Genomic DNA, 23910 nt, shown 5'->3' with positions numbered 1-23910 from the left:
ATTACGATCCTTTGACTGGCCGACGCGATGACGACAGCGTGCTTTCACTCTTTTTAATCAAAACATTCGCTATTGATACGAATATTCCCAGTGAAGCTGAAATAAAGAAATAATTAAAATAGAAATAATTAGTATAAGTAAAAAATTATGAATAGAAAAGGAAACGTTATGATAAGATAATTACGTATGTGATGTACAATCGTAAAAAAATTAGGAACGTTTCTATAATTAATAAAACAATTGTGAAAATATAAGAAATGATCCTAAACATAGATTCAATTAACAAACCTATATCCGCTTTTAATTCGTTTCATGATGAGAAGAGTGTATACATATATCTTTATTGAACTACAGGTCACGCAATTCATCGCGTGTTTTAACGCGCTTTAAATACGTCCCCCATGAGCAACGAGACGAAGGGAACTGCTCGTGGGGTTGATGACCAAGGATGCACTTCATGTGGGGTGTGGTCTTTCCTAATAATACTAATAGAGGAGGCAAATATATGGTAAGCGTTACCATTTATTGACAAATTCGAATAAAAAGTAGTATCTACAAGAAAAAAATCGAATTACAAATTTAAAAGTTTAAATAAATACGCCCAACTCCATTTTCGTATAAATGACTCGTGCAAAACGTCGCGTTGATTTCATAGAATCGAAATAATATTAAGAAGCAGACAGATATTAAAAATGTAAGTACGAAGTAAAAATGACCGAGCATGTCGAATGGCTGCAACGAATATATTGTCGACAAGGTAATGTTTATTATCGAGAGAACGTTACACTGTTTTTTTTTCTTTGGGATAATGTAAGAAAGTGCAGAATTTTAAGTGCATACAATAATTGATCACTAAATTACAATTGTACAATTCGTGTAAAAAAAATTGTACATACTTTTTACAATGATCACTTCGCCTACCGGATAAGCGGATAACGTATTTTATGAGCAACATTGTACGAGCATTAATTATACATTTTTCTTCACTCCGATGTATTCATGAAGATATATATATGTATGACATAGCACTTTAATACAGCATATGCTATCGATTTTACTGAACAAACATTATCTTTCCAGTTCGTAACAAAAAAATATGAACACGCGATTTCTTGCAGAAAAAAATTCACAGTTTCGTCAATTTTGTTTCTACATAACTTATTCTAAAATGATAGAGTATATGAAGTATTTATTTTTCAGCAAATACAATGCTAAACAATGCTTGGTTTTGTTTAGAGTACCATCATGCCCTAAATTTAACTGGAACCGCTACGTGCGAGGTTGTGATTAAACATTTATATGTATTTAGTATATTAAAGATTCCTTAGGATAAGATGTGAAATAACTTTTGACTTAATTTTGTAGTACTCTTAACTCGAACAGTGCTATTAAAAAATATTTTAAGTTAAGAGTTTCAATAATTACGTTTAATAAATATAATTATTGAAACTCTCTCTCTCTCTCTCCACTTCTCTATTACCTCTCATCTTTTAATATGCTATAGTAAAAATAATAAGAATACAGAAATTTAACGAAAAATGTTACAGACAAGCTATTCTCTGATTACAGCTGTAAATAGGACATTTTGATCAAAAAGCACGAAATAAATTACATTGACTCTTCTTTTGACAAAACGTTCATTTTTTTCTGTTACAAATAAAAATTTGTTCACATAATATGTATTACTATGAAACCAATACATACTATAATTTACAATTCACCATTCTGTCTATTACTTTCCGACCTTTTAACTTAGGAAAAAATAACCGTGAATAATATAAAATACCTTTGACAGTTAAACACATCGCATACTCTCTTGATACCACCTGCTTATGCTGAAATTTTAAGTCTCTTAATCGAGATATGAAGATAAACATTTATTTACATTGTAACCTTTGCTTTAATGTTACTTGTATTTTACCTTAATTTTACGTCTAAATCTTATCCCTTCGATATTAATGTTAGTTGCACACATCTAGTAAAAGTCATCACGAGCTTCTACGTCGAAGTTATAAATAAACTTGTTTAAAAATATTATGCCAAGATACTAATAGATTTCCTTATAATTAACATATGCAATCTTATCTAACTGTATTAATGTCATTAAGAAGTTTTCAGTTTTTTTGACAATAACGTAAATCATATTTTACACTATAATAATTGTACATTTGCTTGATTTTTGCTACACCACAAAACTACAATATTTTCATAAATTATTATGTGTACCTAATGCACTAACGGCAAAAAAAGTTCTTGTACCATGCATGTGGATCACACTGCAGCTCCCTACTAGAGTTACGCAAAGTATCTTTAGACAATAACAATGCATTCAGTTGTATTATACACAATATATATATAATTTCTTCGATCTTATTAATTTTTTGTGTTAAAAATTAATTATAATAAGATGTACAATCTAAATAAGGAAAATTGTCAAGTGCCGAGTTTGGCTCTTATTGTCTAATTTTCCTTATTTTGTTTTTTTAGGATATTACACTAACACTGGGACAGAAGTGAAACATTGGACTATTGAATAGGTACATTTTTCTTTTATACTTGTTATTACGAAATTGTCTGTAGCATGTTTATATTATCGCTTTCTTCTTCTTCCTCTTCTTCTTCCTAAAAAATATAATCATGTATCCAAATGTATACTTTTATCTAAATAAATTCATTTAATTTCATTTCATATGATAAATATCATATAATAGTAAATATTGTTTTAAAAAATAACTTTTGAAAACTTTTGAAAAGCATACGGTATTATTTACCTCATCAAATCCGAAACAGGTTTCCATTTCTTTTTGCAATTTTGAATCGCTTTGTGTGTTCTGTGATGGTTTTGGAGTAGAAGGTTCTACCTTTAGATCTTGCATTTCTAAATCTTCCTCTTCAACTTCATCAATGTCTTCCCCTGTTCCTGGTACTATGCTATTATCTTGAGTTAAAGGATCTTGCATCACCAATTCTCCATCTTCACTCGCAACAACAGCCATCTGTTATAAGTAATCATGTATTTATAAATGATTCCTAACGATATAATATAGAGGAAAGTTCTCTATTATGAGATAGGATCCTAACATGGGTTTCTGTTAAATTAATAGGCATCATCAGTTGATTCCACCATGAATTTATTGCTCTTGGAGCGAAATCTGTTTATTGGAAAATTCATTGTTAGATTGTGTAATCGTTGCGAAAAAGATTTGTGACCGAATTTGGATGTTAAAAACCTGCTATCTCATAATAGAGGACTTTCCTCTACTTATTTATAAATTCATTTTAAAAGACAGAAAACTCCTTCAAAGTATATCTTGCTTAAGAATACCTGATCAGTCCCTTGATTGTCGGCTAACTGAATGACTTCTAGCACGACATACTGCTGTCCATCACTGCCTTGCACCGCCATCATGTCATCTTCATCTTCCTCCTCTTCTTCATCTTCATAACCTTTAAGTGTAGAAGTTAAATTACCTGTTGTTACAACACATGGATATTAGTCAATGACCCATATTTAGATCATATCGTAAGTATACCTGTGAGTGAAAACAATTTCATATGCTATGAAGTAATGTAAAGAAATGATATTCGTAACTGACATGTAGCATGCAGATTCAAAATTTATCGCAATTTCCTTAAAACTTGCTAGAATTTTTAAGTCACAGTTAAAGCGTTTTACCTGTCATTACTTCAACACGTTGGCCGTCAATGATTTGAATCTTCTTCTGTCTGCCGATTTTGAGAGCTTGCTGTTTTTCTTGCAAAGACGATTCCGGGTCGTGGACGGCCATGTGTCGAATAAGATTACCTTTATGTCTGCAAAACACAAACGTTTCATATTAAGAAAACTTATACCAACGGTTGGCTTAATCATGTCGTCAATCGTTTCAAATGATCGATCACAGTGTACGCACCTAAATGCCCTCTCGCATTCGGGACACTGATGCGTTTTTTCCTGTGGTGGTGGAGGAATGTAGGAGGGATTATGATAAAGATTGCAATGTCGTTTGAGCAGCTGTTTTTGTCTGAATGATTGAAAGCAGTGATCACATTGATACGGCTTCTGATCGGTATGAATAAGCATATGGCTTTCCAAATGACGCGCCGATATAGACGCATACGGACATAGATCGCACTTGTAACACTTCTCTCCTTCGTGCGTTTTGCTGTGTAACTTATAGCTATATCTGAAATATTCCAAACGTAGTTGATTGAAGTAAGCACTTAATAACTTTCGTATTTAATTGTTTCGCAATGTCTCGCATTGTATTCGAAGAAATCATACGCATACCTGTCCGGGAATGTCTTTCCGCAACGCTTGCACTTTAGCGGCTTATCAGAAGTGTGTAACTTTTGCACATGAATTCGGAGATCCGTTTTTCTGCCACATGTAGCTGGACACAACTCGCACTGAAATATTGGTTTATCGCCAACTGCAACGTACCATTATTATCACCATGAGAAAAGAAATAATACTTGATCTCTTTATACATGAGTAATGTATGGTATAAAATAGCAAACGCATTACATTTCGTTTTTCAAACACGTTTGGAAACTAATGCAAATACCACACTATCGTGTCGTTACACGAAAAACTTTAGTTACAATAGCGTTTAAAGTAAAATCAATTTTCATACTTAATATGTGCAAATCATAAATAAATTATTTTAATAAACTTCTTTATATGAGAGCCACAATTATTTTAGACTGATCTTAAAACTTCTTGGGAGCACTGTACATAATTTTTCTGTATATAACTTACCATTATGTATTAATTTGTGTGCTTTCAAACTGTTAGATTGAGTAAATCTCGCTTGACAAAAATCACATTCATATGGTTTCTCTCCAGTGTGAATGCGAAGATGGCGTTTAAGTTTAAATGTATCCGGACTTGCGTATGTACAGTGTGGACACTAAAAAAATAATTGAGCATTGTATTTATTTAGTCGTCAAGTTAAGAATTACGCTCCTGAATAGAACACACATTTTTTTATGTTGAGTGTATCATAAATAATTATAGTACTAAAAAAATGAGAACTAGCCGAAAATATTATACAGAAATATATAAATTAAATACGTATATTACAAGAAAAGAAATAGACTTGATAGATCTCTACTTTTTGTGGGTGTTTAGGCAACTTATACATGAATAATTACAGCACTTTTATATAACTTCGCATATGTGATGAATTAAGACACAATAATACATACCTGATAGGGTCGTTCGCCTGTGTGACATCTAATATGTCTCTTTAGTTTTGATAACTCAACAGATGCATAATCGCATTCGTGACATTTGTGTGGTTTTTCATGGGTATGTCTGTAACGAACGTGTCTCACTAGTTCACCTGCAAGCAGACAGAAATTATATATTATATAACTTATATTTTCGCAAACACTTAGATTGGATAAACTAACAAATTTCTTGGCAAAATTTACGATTGACTGTAAGCTTTTGAGCAATTACCTTTAATATTTAACGTAACATGCTATTAATTGAAAAAAAGAAAACATTTAAAATAACAATTCTCAAACTCTTAAAAAATATATTTCATACTTTTTTACATCTTTGTGGCGTAATTCAACATGTATGTGAGTATATCACTTTTTCTGTTCAATATGTGAATAGAGCAACAAAGTATATACCAGAAGTTGTAAATGCACTCTCGCAATATTTGCAATGGTGGGGTTTGGTCCCAGTATGAGTGTTTACATGATTCTGAAGCGAGGCCAGAGTTTTAAATCCTCGTTCACACACACTACATTTATGTGGTCTTTCTTCCGAGTGGGATTTCATGTGCCGTGATAAAAGATATCTGTCAACATAAGTACACGATTGATTACTCTTCCAATTTAACGCTTCCCTAGATATGCGACTACAAAAATGAATTAGGTCGTGACATAATAAACGTGTAAGTAGAAGAAATGTTAGAAAAGGATAATTGTATGCACAAAAATAATACCGTTTCGGGCTGGTATAGTTGCAGTAATTGCACATATGAGCCTGCGTAACGGTCTGAGATTTCTTTGGGATAAACTTGATAATTTTAGTCTTGTCATCTTCCGCCTCAGATTCCACCGGAGCTTCATTGTCTTCGTTATCCTCAAAATCGTATACAGTGAGATCCTGTTCACCTTCCGCTTCCTCTCCCTCTCCAGTGGCCGCAGCTGTCGCCGCTGCCACACTCGTCGCTTCGTCCACCGTGGACTTGCTCTCTTTCTCTTCGGACTCGGGTTGCTGAACTATCAGCACGTAACTAACTTCCCCGGGATTTGTATCGGATGGAACAATTGTGACGGTTTGATATGCATCGCCGGAATTGATGACAACTTGATTGTTTTCACCGTTGACTTGTTCCTGAGATACATGTACAGTTGCATTTCGTGCACTTTGCGAATCGCAGTCGCGTTATACTTACATCCTCATCGCCCTCGGCATTCTCAAGCTCTTCAATCTCCTGATACTGCTCGTCCTGGGTTTCCTCGCCTTCGTTCTGCACGTCGGTCTCCTCCACCTCCTGTATCTGTACTTGCGTCATCACAGGTGGTTCGTCGCTGTTCGCCTGGTAATAATATTGACCAGACTGATCGACGAAGTAGGTCCCGCCCTCTTCTCCGCCGGACAATCCTTCCACTTGTTGCACTGCAAACCAAATGCACAGATAGAACACAGCGTTAAGACCACCGCGAGAAAAGTATGTCGTCAGAGAGAGAAACTAACATTGCACATGTTGCAGCTGTTCACCCTGTCCTCCCTCTATCTCCTTGTTGAATGTCTCCAAGTAAGTTTGTATCTCGGTAACGGATTCTTGTCCGTCTTCCAGCTTTATAGTCGCTACGTTACTCATGATTGAAGCATGTAGCTCAAACAGTAGTAACTATGCTCATCAGTCTGAAACAGTTTCATCGACGTATATATATATTATATTATCATTATTGCATTCATGTGATAGGACACGTTCCATTGAACGCTCGTAACGCTCGTGAGCGTAATTCGTTCCCGTTTGTCGACAAAGGCGGGCGATTGTACGAGTGTTGCGAGCGCTAATTGAAACGTACCTTCGGGAACACCCGCGTTCGAGCGACTAGCACAGGTACAAATGTTGAATGTAAATGTAAAACACTTTTGCGCCAACAGCTCTAAAAATAGACGTGGAACTATACACTACATGCACAAATGTAAATACGTTTCCCCGCGAGAAATGTTGTCTTGACACACGCCCCGTTCGCAGGGGAAAAGCTAGAGCGGCGAGTTAAAAGGCTTTCGGGGGGGACGACGGCAGTTGAGCCCGCGGCTTTTCCTCGGCCACCGGGAGACCTCGGTAGCTCGAAAAGCCGCGAGTCCGCATCGCGGAAAGGGCGAGAGGCGAGCGAGCGCGAGGAAAATAAAGGGCTGCGAGCGTCGCCGGGACTGAAAAGCATGTTTGCGGTTGCGAGGAGGCGTCCGAATCGGACGCTCGGGAATCGATGCGCTTGCGACGGGGAAGACTCGATTCGAGTGGCCGCGCCGAGGGCGACGAGCGTCCCGGTCGCCGCGTCGGCGGGGCGCTCGCGCCTCTCGGCGCGACGATCAAGGGGGCAACAACGCGCGCCGCGGCGACAGACGGCGGCGACGCGCCGCCATACGACGCGGCGGACGCGGCCCGCGGCGCTGGAGGAGGCCGACGTACGACGCCATGGACGCGCCATGACGGGCGACGCCAGCGGGGCCGAAGGCGCGGCGCGGAGGCGAGGCGAGGCGAGGCGCGGACGAGAACAAGGTACGGGTGAGCGAGCGCGTGGCGTGGCGACGCGGGATACCTGGGGCAGCACCGAATTTCGCGGAATCTCTCGTAGCACACGGCGGGGGCCCCACGAGGTCGCGCATTCTATCGGGGAGCTTTTAAGACAAACGCGGGGTGCTTTCGATTTCAGGACACAGGGGGCATTAACGGACAAAAATTTCAGAAAATTATCACCGTCGGCGCTGTCATCAATATGGAGGGCACCTGTGCGACGATGCCCGCCGTGCCGTCGTGGGCCGCGCGCCGCCAGGAACCGCGGGGTCGCCCGCGCCACGTCCCGCGGGCCGTCCGCCCGCTCGAGTATCGCGCTAACTCACCGTGCGTCGCCGTGAGATGCGACCTGCGGGCGCCGTGCGAGCCAACGGGTCGATACCAAGCCACCAAATATACCCAACGTAAGCCCGCGATCGTCGCGTGAGGGCGTTGTATAACACCAATATGGCCGCTTCAACTGCGGAGGTTCAAATGCTGCGCTGTACTGCGCGTCGCCAGCTGCGCACTGGCACGTTGCGCGTCACGAGTCACGCATCGCGCTCCACATGCTGCCCGGTCCTCGTCGTTTCCTGCCGGCGAAGCCGGCGAGCGAGGATGCGAGGCGTCGAGCCTACGCACCGAGCGAGCCTCGGCCGCGATTTTTTCAGCTCTTCCGAGCGGATTAGCGCGACGCGCGTGACAAAATGTTTATCTCGCCGCGCGTCGAACGCGGGGTGGAAGGATGCGGCCATGTTGCCGCGCGCTCCTCCGCGCGATCGGTCAATTCTTTTTTTTTCTACGTCTGGATTCAATTTTATGTATATATATTTTTTTTATACGGCAGTCTGTAAATGTGGATCCTCGTCCTTGGAACCGCGTGGTTTTACGCACGCGACACGCACCGTTCCGTTTCCGCACGTGCGAGCTGACGTGGCGGCCAATCGACTTTCCGCTTTTTCTGGAACGGTGAATGTGTTGCGGCAGACGATTGGCCGTGCGCCTCTCGTTGCGCGGGATCGATTGGTTGATTTTTCTGCGCCTTCGTGTCTGGACGGGCCTTAAAAGCCGTCCGGAACAAAGGACTCGCGCGAAACTCGAACCGTCGTCGATCACGGCGATTTCTACTGTCAGCAGATTGCGAATTATATGCAGTTTTTGCAATTGCGAGCTATCGGCGAGCTTTTCCACGCTTCAGGCTTGTTTTCTGTTGCTACACTGCCGAACTGTTGCAATAAATTGGAGTGAGACAAGTATATTTCTTCCAGGGCTGGGAAAGTTACTTTATAAAAGAGTCATAGTTACAGTTAGTTTTTTCGCTAAAAATGTAACTAGTTACAACATTAAGATTTGTTGACCGTATCTGGCAATTTTTATGATTTAAGCATCGCTACATAATGGCTACCACCTTGCCAGGTCCTAAAAATATGGCGTTTAAGTTTAAATGTGATTTATATCAGAAAAGGACCGAGAAAATATTAATTGTAACTTATTTAAGGTCCTAATACATGTGCACATAGTCCTGGAAATACCATCTGTTAGGAAACAGCGAGAACTTATTCAAGGTCCTAAAGCGTCGTCTACAATAACCGGCGTAAGCGTGGAGTAAGAAGTAAGAGTAGGAGTAACGTTTTGGCGTACCTGAGTTTTCCTCCTGCGTTCTGATTGGTCGAGCGTAAGCGTAAGAGTAAGCGTAAGAAATAAAAAGAATTCATTTCGCTTACACCCTTACTCCAGCTCTCTTAAACCAGAAGTAGTTCTTTTACGCCTACTCTTACTTCTTACGCCAAGCTTACTCCACCTATTGTAGACGACGCTTAAAGCGCTCTCAGCTACTGTAAAGTTCACATGGACGATAAAAAGCACAAGGGTGTCTGCGAGACTCTAACATTTTGTTTTCAATATTGTTTGCTATATGCACGCGTCAGAAGGGAACTTTCAGTTGTCCTACCTGCCTTGAAACTCGTCAACATGGATGGGCTTCACGACATGAAGGCTGTTATAGATAACGTTTATGTGAATGAACTGATGTCGCAGGATACGGATATGGTAAAAAAATTCTTCACTGCCACACAATCACTATATCTGACAAATCCTTTAACACTATTTTATGCTATGAAAGTATTAAACTATGTAGAACGCGAAAAACTAACTGTTCATATTGTATGCGCAAGTGCAGCCGATATGGCTCACGTGGAGGTGTGGGAAAGTGTTCTATATTGTACGAAGATATCATCACTATTGATTGTAATGACAGATTTGAATTTCAAAGGTGAACCCAGGTACTATCACGCTTCGGAAAACAAAACATTGTCGCTTCAGTTTTATGAAGTGCCATACGCGGAGTATGTACAGTACAGAGCACATCATATGTAAAACCGGATCTGATCGTAGCATTTAACTTTGATTATCAGACGATGCAGTATACGAAGAACTTCACTTTGGTTTATCAGTCCATAGATCTATTTACGCAACAAAATTGTTCATTCATCTTAACGTGTTATACAAAAGACTTTTCAGAGTGGGTAAGAAATTGTATTGACGTGTATCGAAGGTATGTTCGAATCCTTCATACTGCCAATACAATTTCTTACCCACTCTGACAAGTCTTTTGTATAACACGTTAAGATGAATGAACAATTTTGTTGCGTAAACAGATGTATGGACTGATTAACCGAATTGAGGTCCTTCGTATACTGCATATATCATATTGATCATATGCACACTGGGAGCTGAAAAACAGTGATGGTTATAACATTTTTCCTCGTTTTTAACTTTTAGTCTTTCTTACAGTAACCATTACGTACCATTACGTACCACTACAGTAAGCATTCTCCCAGTAATCAGTACGGATTTTACAATAACTATTACGGATTCTACAGTAATGAATATTGTAGATCAACTGATTGACTGTTACTTACTAATCCAGTATTGAATCAGTACTGTATTTCCACAATCATTACGATAAAAACCAGTAATGGTTTTGGTACAAGATTTTATTAAAAATAAAAAACTTTTCCACTAGTTCTTTTTTCTAATTTTTTTATATGTGGGATTCGAACCTAAGATTTCGGATTACTAGCCTAGTACGCTAATGCTGAGCTAACTATTTATACATATGTATATGTTTTACTACCCTACCCTGTTAGACTACATATTATTTACATATTATTTTAATGCTGGTGGTCAACAGTAATGGTTACGGAATTGCACATCACTCAATAATAAAATTGTTCAGTAATCATGTTTTCTTTAATACAATATCGCTTACAACTTTAGTCGTTAGATGGTATTGTATTTCTCAGCAGACATTACTTTTTTTAAGTAAGCGTTTGCGTATTAAGATTAAAAGTTGAGAATGAGCAAAAATTCAGGGACTATTACTGTTTTTCGATTCTCAGTGCATACACATTTTATTGATTCTCCTTAGGGTTACAAGGCGTTTTTGAAGGAACGTGGCCAAACCTCTTACAACACCTCTCTCTATTATCCACTTCGCTATGTGGCGATCGAACGAAAAACCAACAATGTTTCGTTTGGTTTTGAACCCGGGTCTTCGGATTACCAGACCGACGCACAATCCTCTGCGCCACGATCGCCACATCATATATATTGACCAAATTTTGATCAATATGACATCAAATTGACCAAAATTTGACATAAATTTCGTCAATGTGACATCATCCTGACTTTTTCTTCTCCTTGGGAATGTATACCTGCAAGGTTTGTGCTGTATGGGCGTGACGAGGCTAACGTGCGAAATGAGGAAACATGAGCTAATTCGTGCTAAACCTTTAATAGTCGCAACGAAAAACGGAGAGAAATTTTGTATGCAATCCCAATTTGTATGAACCGCGACGTTTTTTTTCACGTAACAAACTATCTGACTATCTGACATTCCATTATACGTGTCGACCATGGGTTTTGGTCCTTTTCAAGCGATCTGGCTGTATAAATTAGAGATTAACAATATTAATGTACAAAATAAATAAATCAGAGTTGCTGTGTTCACTGTTACAATAATTTACAATTGTTGGAGACATTACTGTGGTAACTGTAACTAGTTACTGAAAAGTAACGCGTTACAGTTAGTTACTAAAAAAGTAACGAATCATTACTTTGCAGTTACTTTCTTGCAATGCAAATAAAAATATCAAATCTGCATTTGAATTGTAAAGCGTCGATAAAGGCGTTTATGCGCAAATGCAAGACCCGAGGGGGAAACCGCCGAGGGCATTGTGGTATACAGATTTGCGGCATTAGGGTACTATTACATTTGTCGTACGACAAATTTTTCAAGCGTGTCGATTGGCCGCTGAATAGAAAGTTTCTAGATACTCGAGAATTTTACTATCCTTCAGCCAATCAATACGCTTAAAAACTTTGTCGTACGACAAATGTAATACCAGCCTTACTAGACATTTTTTGGGCACTAGGCCTTGCTGGGGCATCATAAAGGTAAAATAAGATAAAAGTGATAAAACAAGATAAAGTAATGCCCACTGGGCATTAATGGGCATTGGAGTACAAGATTTTGGTAAGCGGTTTCCCCCTCGGCAAGGCCTAGTGCGATCTGTGGAGGTTTAAAAAATATATAATTATTAATGTAACTATATTAAATTTGTTACTAGTTATCGAAAAAATGTAACTGACTTAAGTTACAGTTACAGTTGGAGAGAAGGTAACGAAGTTGGAGTTACAAAAAAAAAGTAACTGTAACTTCGTTACAAGGAACGTGTTACTTCCCGACCCGGAGTTTTTCTCATTCTAGCTTGCTGCACTAGTTCACCGGTGCAGCAATGGAAAACAAGCTTAATTATATATATTTCAAAACAACGTAATTGTGGAATGCAGGCTACCGTCGTCGATTACGGCGAGCTCCTGTCCACGTTTTGGTATTTCCGTCGCTGATGTGTCGTCAGCAAATTGTGCTTCGTACAGAAAGTTAGACGCTGTTAACGCTGAGTGCGAATTATAAGGAGAAAGAAAGTGTAGTTTCCGCGAGCGAGCGATCAGCGAGCTTTTCCACACAATTATATGTATATATTTCAAAAGAATTTAATCGTAAAACTCAGGCTACATTAAAAATATGATTAAATTACAACAGTACCGAAAACAGACAAACTCATTAAGGATATGTACAAAAATCGGCGCACATATACAGGCTAAACCACACTCGAGTTTAATACAATCGAGTTATCTCGTAAAGTATGTATAAAAATAGCAGTTTTAATATAATCTTACAGTATACTGTACTTCTCCTTGCCCTGCATTACAAAACACCACATGGTAACTTATTAGGTGACAATTACATGCGTATATAGAAAAACAAATTGCACGAGATGTAAAATTAATTTGAATGCGCAAAGAAAATTAATGTTTATAGATCTTTTTTTTGGAAGAACGGAAAAAACGTATAAAAAACATTAAACACGTTAAATATTGTGTGACAGAAGATACTTGTTATCTTTGCACGATCGTAGATTTAATTCGGATAAAGATCTTTTTTTCATACTTTTCTAAATAACATATCAAAGTTGTCATTATTACAAACGCGTGTTCTTAAATTTCGTGAGGAATCCGGCAGGATTTTTGCTGTTCCATCAGATTTTTTCTATCCGCTTGCAAAGAGTAGCCCATGAATATCGCTATTGAAATTGTCAATATTATGGAAACGAAGAGCAAATATTTTACAAGAACAATCTCGCTGTATATGTTGTTATTATTTTTCTCTAAGTGGTTTATCTGAAATTATCACGATTATTCGTCAGCATTAAAATGTCTGCATCAATACGTACTTGAAAGAACACTGCGACATCGGCTTACGTACCTTAGAAGAAAACGCATCGATACGATCGCTTCCTATCGCCGCGGAAGCGAGTACAGAATGAGACTTATGCGTCTCGCTATTTTCAATAGTACCGTCGCAACATCGCAGTCTGTGCATCTCAGTTGCCTTCTCAGACTGCAAGGAGACAGCGTTAGCACGCGAACGATTCTTATATTTTAAATCTCGACTTGTTGACGTATCGCAATCCCAGCGTAATGACGAGCGTAATTCAGATCCGTGTATGTAATTTACCTTCCAGAGTGCGTTCAGCTCCTGCGTCGTGGCGTTCGGATTTTTCAATGGCAGGCACATGACTAGAAATCGATCGTTGTATAATAGACCGCGTATGTTGTAGCCAGGTTGCAGTACAACCATAATGTTTCTCTGTTCGGACGGTTGCAGAACCCCCGAGCTCGGTCGTACTCTAAATTTCTCCGGCGACGTTGTCTTTATCTGCAATGCGCCAATCTTATGCTGCGTTTCTAATAAATTGTTTCCAATTGTCATTGTTGCAATTGTCAGATGATCCACGTACCTTGTAAGACAAAGACTTGTCCGTAACGTTCTTAAGTGTAATTGTCCCGGTGATGTCATTTCCATCTTTATTAAACGTTATTACTTCGGTAGGTTCTATGGACAATACTGGAGCAAACGTAATTTACTTGACGCTGCACATATCTCTGCTTTGTTATTCTAGGGTGACGTAATAAGCTCGCGCGCAAAATCAATTTTATACGTACATTGTTCCTCATTAATCTGATCCCCGATACTCGTTGGACTTTGCTCCATAAGCGGCGAATTGTCTACAAAGTGCACCTAGAAAAACATGTAACGAGTTTAAGCGAGTCGGACGGAGTGTTTCAACAATTATGAATATAACTCGATGTACATCTACGTATTCCATATTGCTCGGTGCTTTCGTTCTCAGGCTACTGATTTGAAGTTTCGAAATAACATGAGAAACAAATCCAAGCGCGGTTAACAGAAGAGCAATAGCAGAAAAAGGAATAGAGACGACAAAAGAAGCGCAGTGAATTCGGCACGTCGTGAAAGCAGTATCTTGGTATTATTCGCTTGGCGTGTAGTTGTCAGCAATTGTAATACCTTTTTATTATCCAGTTTACCATTCAATACGCTATCCCCGTTCGTCTGCTCCTCCGAGACGAATTTGAAGGTGTAGTCGATGTTACCCCCCCAGCATTTCATCGCGTCGTTCGGATTCACGTACTCCTTCAACGTGGACTTGTTGATGAACTTGATCTTCGGAACGGCTTTCGCGGGTAACCACGACTTTATTATCTTAAAGGCCGCGTTTAGCACCCAGGGCATCTCGAAGATTATGATGTAATTCAGAAAATTGGGGTAATAAGACTTGAACAGGCCGATGAGGTACTTGGTAAGCTCCATATCCACGTTGGAGAGCCCGGCGTCCGCCATATCGAAGAAGATCGATATCTGATTTCCATTTCCCTCCCTGAAAGTGTAGCGAGTAGAAGATTTACGTCGACGCGGTATTTACAATCGTCTTTGTGCAAAGACAGGGACTAACGGGCGCACACCAGTACCTTTCTAATCTCTCGAACCAATAAACTATACATCTCTGAAGCTCCGAGAAATCTTTTACTGCCTTAACGTGCAACTTTGACTTGATTATAAAAAGCTTCTTGCCATCTTTGTCCTTGCTAAAGCCAAAGATCGAGCCATCCTCCAAGTATTCTCTCCTCACGTTATCTTCGGTGATATCTGTAATTCGAATTACAATGACAGAAGAGAAAGAGAGCTATCTCGTTGTACGTTACTTCAATATTAATCCTTTCAGTGCCAATCAGGCATATTCAGAATACTCTGGCATCTGCGGCGCAACTTGGAATATTGTCGTTTAAGACCAGAGACTAGGGGTTCTTGAATTCGTTCGAAAGTCGATTGGTTAAAAACCACGCGAACAGCCAGTCAGCTTGCAAAGAGCAGAATGTTCGCACGCGTCTCTTCTTCGAATCAATTCGAGAATCAAGTCTCTGACCGCGTTCATGGTGTGCTTCACGTGTTTCCACTGAAGGGACCAAGTGACACTTTACCCAAGTCAAGTGCATAAACTCGCCGAGTTTTCGCTACTTTCCGCCTTCGTGGAAAGTAGTGGAAAACCGAAAGCCACGTGTCGGGCAAGATTCACAGCGCGGTTTTACCGTTTGTCCCGAACTTTCTTCTCCAAGTGCAGGTCTCCCAGAGCATGTTGAACGCCTCCTGCTCGTTGAACTCATGATGCTCCAGGAATCGTTTCAGCCAGTCGTCGTCGCTCTTCACCCTGGCTATGTCGGCCGCGTGGAAGGCCCCTGCGAACAGTCGATCGATCAGTATCTTGCACCGTAGTAAAAATGCTAAAAGCCAACGGCTTCGTCCCTTTCGAAGGAGACAAAGCCGCTCGCTTGCAGCGTTTTCACTGTATCTTACACCATAGTGAAAAAGTGAACGACTTCGTCTCTATCGAAGGGGACGGATAGGAAGAGACGAGGCCGCTCACTTGCAGCATTTTCACTTGCGACACAGTGAAAACGCCAGGAGCGGCCTCGTCTCTCTCTAAGGGGACGGTCGGGAAGAAACAAAGCCGTTCACTTTCGGTGCTCTCTCGCTGTAGTACAGAATCGACCCTTGGAGATCCGGACGCGTAGATAGAAAAACTCGCGGTTTCGCGATTAATTAAGCAAACGTCCTTGTACGTCGAGCGGCAATCGCACAGCGCCAATTGTTTTCAATTGGGTACGCGATCGGCTGGACGCGACCTTTGCACATGTTACATGAGCGCGTGTCGGGCGTCACGCATACACGCACACGCGCCGCCTAATTGACGTTACCGGGACGTTACGGGACGGGAAAAGGTCCCCGACGGGGCGGGAAGGGCGGCCCGTACGTACTGGAGTCGGGTGGTCCCTCGTCGTCCAGCTTGCTGGCGAACTTGTCGCGGAGGTCCGCGATCATCCTCGCGTGCGATTCCATCTTTCCCAGGTCGGGCGAACGGCCGGGAGGAGGATGACACTTTGACCGGCGCCGATAACCGACACGATATAATTGTTTATTCGCACGCCTGGTCCGCGCGTGGTGCCGCCGTCGCTCGCTCGCTCGCTCGCTCGCTCTCCGCGCGGCGCCGCGGCCAAGTTCCCCTCTACACTGTGTACAAGTCCGTGCCCGGCGGCCGACGGCGCGGCTCGGCGTGTCTCCCCGGTCTCCCCATGTCTCCCGCTTCGCGAGTCGAGTAAGGGGAAGGACAGGTTCGCGGCGAGTCCCGCGGTGAGAAACGGAGAGAGAGAGAGAGAGAGAGAGGGAGAGAGAGGGAGGAGGGAGAGTGTACGACCGAGCGGACTCCTCTCGCGATCTCATCTAATCGGGACCCTTCGGGGGAGAGTCGCGGGCGCCGTTGGCGAGTTGACGGTACATATTGCGTCTCGAGTTATCAATTCGAGGGGCTTCGAGCGTCCCCACGAGTGTTCAGATTGCGGGGAACTCCCGTCTGCACTCCGCTCGCAATCGCGCGTATCGACCGTGTATCGTTGCCCGCGGCGTAAACACACCGAGTCGCGTCTCTCGGTTCTCCGAATCAGCTGTGAAAACAGCCATCTTGCGATCAGCTGTCGCCGAGCGCGGGCCGATGTGGCGGAGTACGATCCGCGAGCGCTCGCGACTGCCCCGAGTCGTGGACGCGAGATGCGGCGAAAACATTTTGCGCGGAAACATCTAGCAACGTGACGTAAACGCACTTGGATAGGATTTCGCTTGCGTTGTCGAGTCATTTTTCCTGCCGTGAGTCGTTGGATATTTGCGCGCAAAATCGCATACGTCAGTACACGAGCTAATCGCTCGCGTGCGAGAGCGCGGACCGAACGAGACTTCAAGACGTAAGATTTAGGAGATTTGCCAGCTCGAGCGTGATTGCTTAATTTCTTACGTCTTAAGTGTCTCGCTGTAGACGCCGCGTTACGGGCGAAACTCGGGCTGATCTCGTGCAAGTTTGCGCGCAAGAATTGTTATCTGGGTCGCCTTACGCGGTGTCTGCAGTGAGATTTCAAGACGCAAGATTAAGGCCCGGTTTCACCAAGCGTTGCTTAACTTTAATCTTGGTTTAATTCACGTTTGTCTCTAGGGTGACAATTAGAAAGTGACGAAGAACGAATCAAGCTGACGGCCTGGGCAGAATGACTGTCTTTTATTCTTAAGTCACGAGACAGTTATTATTGTGCGCTACTTTAAGGCCCGGTCTACAATGAGTCGTTAGTCAGAAGTCAGAACTACACGACGGACCGTTTTCTTCCACCTAGAAAGGAAAAGGATCAGCATACAGTTCCGACTTCTGATCAACGAATAACAACTCATTGTAGACTGGGCCTAGGACAGAGATTTAGAACACGAAACGTTGCCTTAAGAGTACAAGGCAGCCGCCCTGCTCAGGCTCTAGGCTTCAAGTTAAGCGACGTTGGTGAAGCCAGACCTTGCGCCCGTTTCTACCAATGCTGTTTAACTGTCTCGGTTCAACTTTGTCTTATCTTCTTCTACGAATTGGAAAGACGAGAAGTAATTCAAGCCGAGATTGAAGTTAATCGGTAGAAACAGGCATTGGGCAGAGTTGGGAAGTAACTCGTTAGGGCCTGAGCAGAATGGCTGTCTTGTACTCTTAAGACAACGTCTTGTGCTTCAAATCTTTGTCTTAAGGTAACGCACAATGGTCTAGTTTACACCGTGCGACCTGATCGCGACCTGACCTAAAATAGGCTTCTAAACAAAACGTTTACACCATGTAGACCTATGATACTTTTGGGTCGAATATAGGTAAAAATTTAGTCCTCATAGCCATCTTCATACATAAGCAATATCGTTTGTACTTTGTTTCGTGGGATGACGTGTAGGTCACCTGCGTTTACACGCGTTACGTTGTGTGACCTAATTTAGGTCAGGGCACGCGAAAAAGAGACCTGACCCAAGCGAGATCGCAACTATTTACATCGTCGCGACCTATCGTGTTTGGGTTGAATATAAGGTATAGGTCGTGGCCTAAATTCACGGTGTAAACTAGGCCACTAACTGTCTTGCGACTTGAGAATACAAGACCGCCATTCTGCACAGGCCCTAACTTAGCTCGGTTACATTGTTTCGAACTGGCAACTAATTTAATAGTTGCATAGTTACTTTATATGTATATATTTTAACCCCTTGGCCTACACGCTATCTCCCGATTGCTCGGGCCGTAGTAAACAGGAAGGTCGATCGCGCGAACAAAGTACCGCGAGTCAGGCTCATGCTTATTGTTTATGGCCAAAATTCCTTACCACGAGTCTCACTCGTGGTTGTAGGCCAAAGGGTTAAACCTTGACGCGGATCGCATTAGGCCTTGCATTTGTGCATAAATCGCTTTTATCGACGCTTTATAATTTAAATGCAGATTTGATATTTTTCTCTTTATCGTAAGGAAGTAACTGCAAAGTACTGATTTGTCACTGTAACTAGACACTTTTATAAAGTAACTTTCGAACCCTGGATTTAGGAAATTGATCAATAAATGTTACGTTTACGACTCAAGACAGTCTTAAAAGTTTACAGCTCGTTCTCTACCATCAGCCTTATCGCGGTCATCGCGCGCGATTCGGTACGATGGTCCGTAATATTGATGAATTTTTGCAAAACACTAGCTGGATGCTACGTGATTTCGTCGTGAAAGGCCGTAAACGTAGCCTACATACGTGCGCTCGCGCGTGGGTATCTCGTGATGTTTGTAACAATATTTTTGCTTGTTGCTTTCAGAGAGTTCGCGACGGTGACGGGTGAACATGGACGATGAAACGCTGAACAGGTAATTACACGATTTCGTTGCGCCTCGTCACATTTACGCAATATTTCGCAACGCGGTGCGAGATACTTTCGCCCGGAATGCACGAACGGCCGGTCTTTATTTTTACCTTGAATCCGATAAAATTAGGCACGTTGCGATTGCACTTCTTAATGTACTATATACGCGATACAAATTTATTTCGCTTGGCCAGCAGTAGAATGTTCTCAAGTTTGCACAAATAGCGCTGCGTTTCGTTAACTTTTCCCATTCAGGGCTTGTCGTTCCTTCCTTGGTAATAGTTGAATCATGTGTAGGTCTTTGTTTCCCCTTCACATAAGACAAAGATAGGCATAATTTAACTATTAGCTTACAAGAGATTGAAAAACCCGGGCAGACTCTTACGATACTAACAAGTGAGGCATTTAACTAGTCTTAGGTTTCACCGAACGTCGCTTAACTTTAACATTAGTTTAATTCATGTTTGTCTCTTTCTAGAGTAACAGCTGGAAAGAAAGAAAGAACGAATGAAGCTAAACTTAAAGTTAAGCGACGTTGGTGAAACTGGGTCTTAGACAAAATTATTAAAACACTCTCATATAATCATATATCGTACCGAGTAGCTTGGTCAAAGTTCTAGCATCGTGGACACAGGCCTTTATACCAGGGAAGATTTTAAAAAGTCGCTGGTAGCTAAAGTAGCAATAAAAGGAACACACACGAAAACTTATCTCACTGATTATGAGCTCTGTAGTTGTGCGATAGCGCTGTTGCTACGGTGTAAAAATGTGTTCCTTTACGATGTAAATGTGTGTTCCTCTAGGCTGGCAGCCGAAGCTTTACTGGAGGAGGCCAAGCTTGGTGCACGAAGAGCCGAAATAATGGGTCCCAGTGGATGGGTGAAACCCAAAGAGACCGTTAACAAAAGATTCCTCCACTCGACATTGCGAAATGCAGTGGTATCGAACAAGCACCGGTCGCTGAAGCAAGAGAAGGTGAAAGTTCAGCCACGCAAGGCGGATTTTAACGCTGTTAAAAAATCGTAATGCGCGTATAGTATCGTTCCTGTGTATATGTGTTACTATATTTTCTGATGTGTACCTTTGAGAATTCCTCATTTCTGGTTGAGAGGAGAAAAAGATGTGTAGACGCGTTTACATATTGTTGCTAAAGTAAACGACTGTAGTTATTTTTATTTATTCTATTACAGTACATTGACATTACGATCGAATATTACATATTTTTGTATGCAATAAAAAAGAATTCTATATAAATATTCCAATAAACGGTATATAAAATGAATTTCACTGATCGATTATCGATATTGTACAAAAATATTTCGAATGCTTTGCAAATATATCTGATAGTGTTTCTTTTCCTGCCAATATTTAAAATATTTTACATACTTCGCTTTAGATTAGTAAGCACATTTTAGATCTTTCAGTCTATCTCCTGCCAATTTCTAATAGTCGTAATTCCCATAGAAGTTGTATGTACAATCGTGTCAGAATTGCTTTGTAGAACAGACAAAATTCTATTGTACATTTGCATATCTAATCTCTACAATCATTATCAGAACTTCCATGAAATATACAAAGATGAAATTAAGTGTACAAAAATGTTACGTATATCCCTATCTTATCATCTTGCATTTCACATCTCTCTCTTACGCCCTTAAATATCTCAATAATGTTTAATTGTAACACCACCGAATATAATAACAACAAGGTTTAAAAGCACCAATATCTTTAAATATACTTTTAACAAACGTACGTGGTAGAAGAATGTAATCGCACACTTTCCTTCTAAGTATAAAATCGCTTACAATTAGTAATTACTTACAGTTAAAATATTTTGCATTGATAAGTTGCACATATTAATATATGGCATCGCTTAAACGTTTGCTTAAAAAAGAAAGAGTAATCACATATTCGTAGTTGCACATCCCTGTCTCGTCGGGTATTGAATTGACGAGACTGATACAGACCGAGATGTCTTTTCGCATTAAGATACAGGCAATACTTTTCTACCATTTGTGCATACTTTTGGAGAAAAAAAAATTTCTCATATGCTTAAATTGCATTGTATACAAATCACTCTGATGCTAAATTATGTGATAGGATATAGTACATATATATATATATATATATATATATGAAATTATTAAATGAAATTGTTAAACCACTTCTAAACTCGCAGCAGATATGCAATGTGATAATATATACACTCATAATAAATCTTTCGAAATTTAGTTATCAATATCTAAAAATTTTAACTTTGATAACACACTTTTTTATATCACGGGTGAAAAGTCTCAACAGTTTTAAGAAGTATTTTTATGTTCCTGTAGTCACATTAATGTAAAATATTTTCTTTATTTTGCAATATTGTACTGCAAATGAAGATTGGTACTTGTACATACTTTTATGCACATCTCTGCTGCGCAATATTGTTAATAAATCACGCATAAATGGTCAGTTTATAAATGATTATATAATAATAAAGATGATATTTATGATAATTATATATATGACAAACATGAAATGAATCCTATAAAAATCTATTGCTATATGTGCAATGCTTATAACATATCTTAAATTTTGGGCCCATTATTCTCTTTCCTGTAATCTTTATCTACCAAAATAATTGCCTATGAAACAAACTGCCTTAAGAAAATTATATTTTAAGCATTAAATTATGTTTACATTGTTAAATCCTCTCATAAGTCAAGAAAAGTTATAGGAAGCTATAAATTCCGCTTCGTTGCGTAGTTTATAATTACTTTTGCACTGCTACAGGTAATGAATAAGTTACGCAGATCCGTTCTGATGTATTTTCTTTTTTTGTTCTAGCAAGTCTTTCATATCGCCAAGAGCTTTCTCAATTTGCTTTGCAAATCTGCTGGAATCCTAAAAATAAATTGCAATTGAATTATTTTTCTATACAAATGAACAATTATGGATGTGAGAAATATAACGAAACAACGAAAATATTTAAAGAACAATAAATATAAAAGGGTGGTTATAGTAGTCTAAAACCGAAAATTAATTATCGTACCGTTTTCGACGAAGATATTTTACTAGAAACGTGGAAAAATAAAAGATCTTCTCCCGCAATTATATAAGAAACGCCGTAGCCGTCATCGGCCACAGGACCAAATCCACCACCAGCTGAAATGCAATTAGGATACTTCTTCAAATCCAATCTCGAAGTTTGGCCGTGTGGAGTTTGCGATGTTGACAATCTCCATGGCTCGCTTAGAACTTCCTGTAACAGGAGTAATTGTCGCGTTTGAGATCACACTTAATTTACTATTTTATTATTGTATTGCACGATAAGCGATCGTAAAACAATTACCTTCAAAAATGGCGAATCTACTTCTAAGTACTTCGAAACTACATATAAACAGAACAGGTGCCTATCTATTCCTTTGCCACACATAGCATCTTGGTAACTTCTTTGATGGTTTGCTACCGCATCCATTAACAACTTGACTTTGTCCGTTACCTATATTGAAAGGGAAATCGATTAGTAACCGCGCGAAGAAAGAAATCTCTATTATCTTTCATTCAGCATTTTGTTTTTACCGTCATTGTTTCATCCTCCATTGCTTTCACCCACTTAGAAGATTCAATGGTGCATGGTCTGACCGTTTCTGTTCTACCTTCGCGGAACAATCTCGTCATGGAAGCTTCGTAAGTTAAATTAAACTTGCCGGCGTCGCGGTAGTACGCCAATTGTAACGCCATTTGTATATAAGCGTCCGGTGATATGGAATGAGCCTTCATCAAACCTTTCCCGTAAGCGTCGTGCACATAAATACGTAATTCAACGTCATTTAGTATACTTTGCGCTACCTGTTGAATTTAAGATCAATTGTCATATAGCCATAATGTTGGCTAAATACGTACTACATTTAGATTCATTATCATTACCTGATGAGATTGTTCGATAGCTTCGATACATTTGCCACTTAAATCCCATTGCAATCGATTTGGCGCTGGAGGTGTAAATTCCGGAGTACCCGCATTATGTCCATCTTTATATCTGAGAATAGTACACAACTTTTTCAATAATAAACAATTCTAAGCTTTTCCATTTTACTGAAAGTACCAAACTTATAGACGAAATCAAATTACCGTGCTTCATTTGAAAAGTAAAGACTAAACGCTACGTTTACCATTATTGTCTATCAGTGCATGATTTTAAATGAATGTGAAGTGAACAACGGAAATTAATTTAACTGGTCTTTACTTTCCAGATAATCTTTTCACAATAGCATGCGAATCTAAACATATTTTACTACATGTAATTGAACTAATCAACATTTTCATTTAATATCTCAATAACTTTTTAAAATAGTTTTAATCATACATTTGTATCATGCGATAACGATCAAGCAGATAATTCTATTTTGACATATTAACAAGCATTTGCAAGCAAAACTTTAAATAGAACATGCTTATAAAAGTAGAAAAGTCAATCATTATATAATAATAATTTACATGCAATAAAAGTAC

General features: G+C 40.2%; 4 protein-coding genes across 12 annotated transcripts in view; 1 reads left to right on the top strand and 3 right to left on the bottom strand.

The window, feature by feature from the left end:
* Positions 1 to 746: 746 nt before the first annotated feature.
* Positions 747 to 8188, bottom strand: LOC105559400 (transcriptional repressor CTCFL-like). Of its 4 annotated transcripts, XM_012007655.1 has the most exons (14): positions 7798 to 7884; positions 7057 to 7137; positions 6719 to 6889; positions 6417 to 6640; positions 5961 to 6355; positions 5644 to 5813; positions 5209 to 5345; positions 4760 to 4910; positions 4289 to 4430; positions 3912 to 4184; positions 3677 to 3813; positions 3326 to 3471; positions 2772 to 2996; positions 747 to 2622 (listed from the first exon to the last, which is right to left on the bottom strand). In XM_012007655.1, exons 3-14 carry the CDS (start codon positions 6843 to 6845, stop codon positions 2563 to 2565), a joined length of 2187 nt encoding a protein of 728 aa, XP_011863045.1. In that variant the 5' UTR covers positions 6846 to 6889; positions 7057 to 7137; positions 7798 to 7884; the 3' UTR covers positions 747 to 2562. The 4 variants fall into 4 exon arrangements, with proteins under 4 accessions (XP_011863045.1, XP_011863044.1, XP_011863046.1 ...); XM_012007654.1 differs by lacking the exons at positions 7057 to 7137; positions 7798 to 7884 and adding an exon at positions 8099 to 8186 and having other exon boundaries at positions 749 to 2622; XM_012007656.1 differs by lacking the exons at positions 7057 to 7137; positions 7798 to 7884 and adding an exon at positions 8099 to 8184 and having other exon boundaries at positions 749 to 2622; positions 3326 to 3447.
* A 4596-nt stretch (positions 8189 to 12784) lies between these two features.
* Positions 12785 to 16656, bottom strand: LOC105559399 (motile sperm domain-containing protein 2-like). 2 transcript variants are annotated; one of them, XM_012007653.1, is made up of 9 exons: positions 16030 to 16123; positions 15765 to 15911; positions 15147 to 15324; positions 14686 to 15055; positions 14322 to 14397; positions 14117 to 14223; positions 13834 to 14034; positions 13582 to 13716; positions 12785 to 13496 (listed from the first exon to the last, which is right to left on the bottom strand). In XM_012007653.1, exons 1-9 carry the CDS (start codon positions 16106 to 16108, stop codon positions 13314 to 13316), a joined length of 1476 nt encoding a protein of 491 aa, XP_011863043.1. In that variant the 5' UTR covers positions 16109 to 16123; the 3' UTR covers positions 12785 to 13313. The 2 variants fall into 2 exon arrangements, with proteins under 2 accessions (XP_011863043.1, XP_011863042.1); XM_012007652.1 differs by lacking the exon at positions 16030 to 16123 and adding an exon at positions 16491 to 16656 and having other exon boundaries at positions 12789 to 13496.
* A 73-nt stretch (positions 16657 to 16729) lies between these two features.
* Positions 16730 to 20998, top strand: LOC105559397. Of its 4 annotated transcripts, none has more exons than XM_012007647.1 (3): positions 16730 to 16863; positions 19366 to 19414; positions 20214 to 20998. In XM_012007647.1, exons 2-3 carry the CDS (start codon positions 19392 to 19394, stop codon positions 20434 to 20436), a joined length of 246 nt encoding a protein of 81 aa, XP_011863037.1. In that variant the 5' UTR covers positions 16730 to 16863; positions 19366 to 19391; the 3' UTR covers positions 20437 to 20998. The 4 variants fall into 4 exon arrangements, with proteins under 4 accessions (XP_011863037.1, XP_011863036.1, XP_011863038.1 ...); XM_012007646.1 differs by lacking the exon at positions 16730 to 16863 and adding an exon at positions 16870 to 17004; XM_012007648.1 differs by lacking the exon at positions 16730 to 16863 and adding an exon at positions 17040 to 17373.
* The window catches only part of LOC105559398 (carnitine O-palmitoyltransferase 1, muscle isoform), a 7816-nt gene continuing 4457 nt past the window's right edge, over positions 20552 to 23910 (bottom strand). For both annotated transcript variants that reach the window (XM_012007650.1, XM_012007651.1), the window contains exons 10-14: positions 23326 to 23437; positions 22978 to 23247; positions 22748 to 22897; positions 22448 to 22657; positions 20552 to 22299 (exon numbers count right to left, since the gene is read on the bottom strand). In XM_012007650.1, the coding sequence (XP_011863040.1) occupies positions 22201 to 22299; positions 22448 to 22657; positions 22748 to 22897; positions 22978 to 23247; positions 23326 to 23437 (841 nt within the window). In that variant the 3' untranslated portion in view covers positions 20552 to 22200. The remainder of the gene's footprint in view (positions 22300 to 22447; positions 22658 to 22747; positions 22898 to 22977; positions 23248 to 23325; positions 23438 to 23910) is intronic.

The sequence above is a fragment of the Vollenhovia emeryi genome, unplaced genomic scaffold, assembly GCF_000949405.1.
Source record: "Vollenhovia emeryi isolate VEMERY1.0 unplaced genomic scaffold, V.emery_V1.0 DF939275.1, whole genome shotgun sequence".
Classification (NCBI taxonomy): Eukaryota; Metazoa; Arthropoda; class Insecta; order Hymenoptera; family Formicidae; genus Vollenhovia; species Vollenhovia emeryi.
The sequence above is the reverse complement of the archived record's forward strand: the minus strand, read 5'-3'. Positions and strand labels throughout refer to the sequence as shown.

What these genes read in the sequence shown, in the direction of transcription:
- LOC105559400 (XM_012007654.1), bottom strand. Translation starts at nt 6,845, where the DNA reads ATGAGTAACGTAGCGACTATAAAGCTGGAAGACGGACAAGAATCCGTT. An exon ending in ATGCCGAGGGCGATGAGGAT is followed by an intron (nt 6,356 to 6,416) that starts GTAAGTATAACG and finishes CATGTATCTCAG; the next exon opens with GAACAAGTCAACGGTGAAAA. An exon ending in ACAATCAAGGGACTGATCAG is followed by an intron (nt 2,997 to 3,325) that starts GTATTCTTAAGC and finishes TACTTATAACAG; the next exon opens with ATGGCTGTTGTTGCGAGTGA.
- LOC105559399 (XM_012007652.1), bottom strand. Translation starts at nt 16,572, where the DNA reads ATGGAATCGCACGCGAGGATGATCGCGGACCTCCGCGACAAGTTCGCC. An exon ending in GTAAACTGGATAATAAAAAG is followed by an intron (nt 14,398 to 14,685) that starts GTATTACAATTG and finishes ATGTTTTTCTAG; the next exon opens with GTGCACTTTGTAGACAATTC. An exon ending in ACAAGTCTTTGTCTTACAAG is followed by an intron (nt 14,035 to 14,116) that starts GTACGTGGATCA and finishes GGCGCATTGCAG; the next exon opens with ATAAAGACAACGTCGCCGGA.
- LOC105559397 (XM_012007647.1), top strand. Translation starts at nt 19,392, where the DNA reads ATGGACGATGAAACGCTGAACAG. An exon ending in GACGATGAAACGCTGAACAG is followed by an intron (nt 19,415 to 20,213) that starts GTAATTACACGA and finishes GTGTTCCTCTAG; the next exon opens with GCTGGCAGCCGAAGCTTTAC.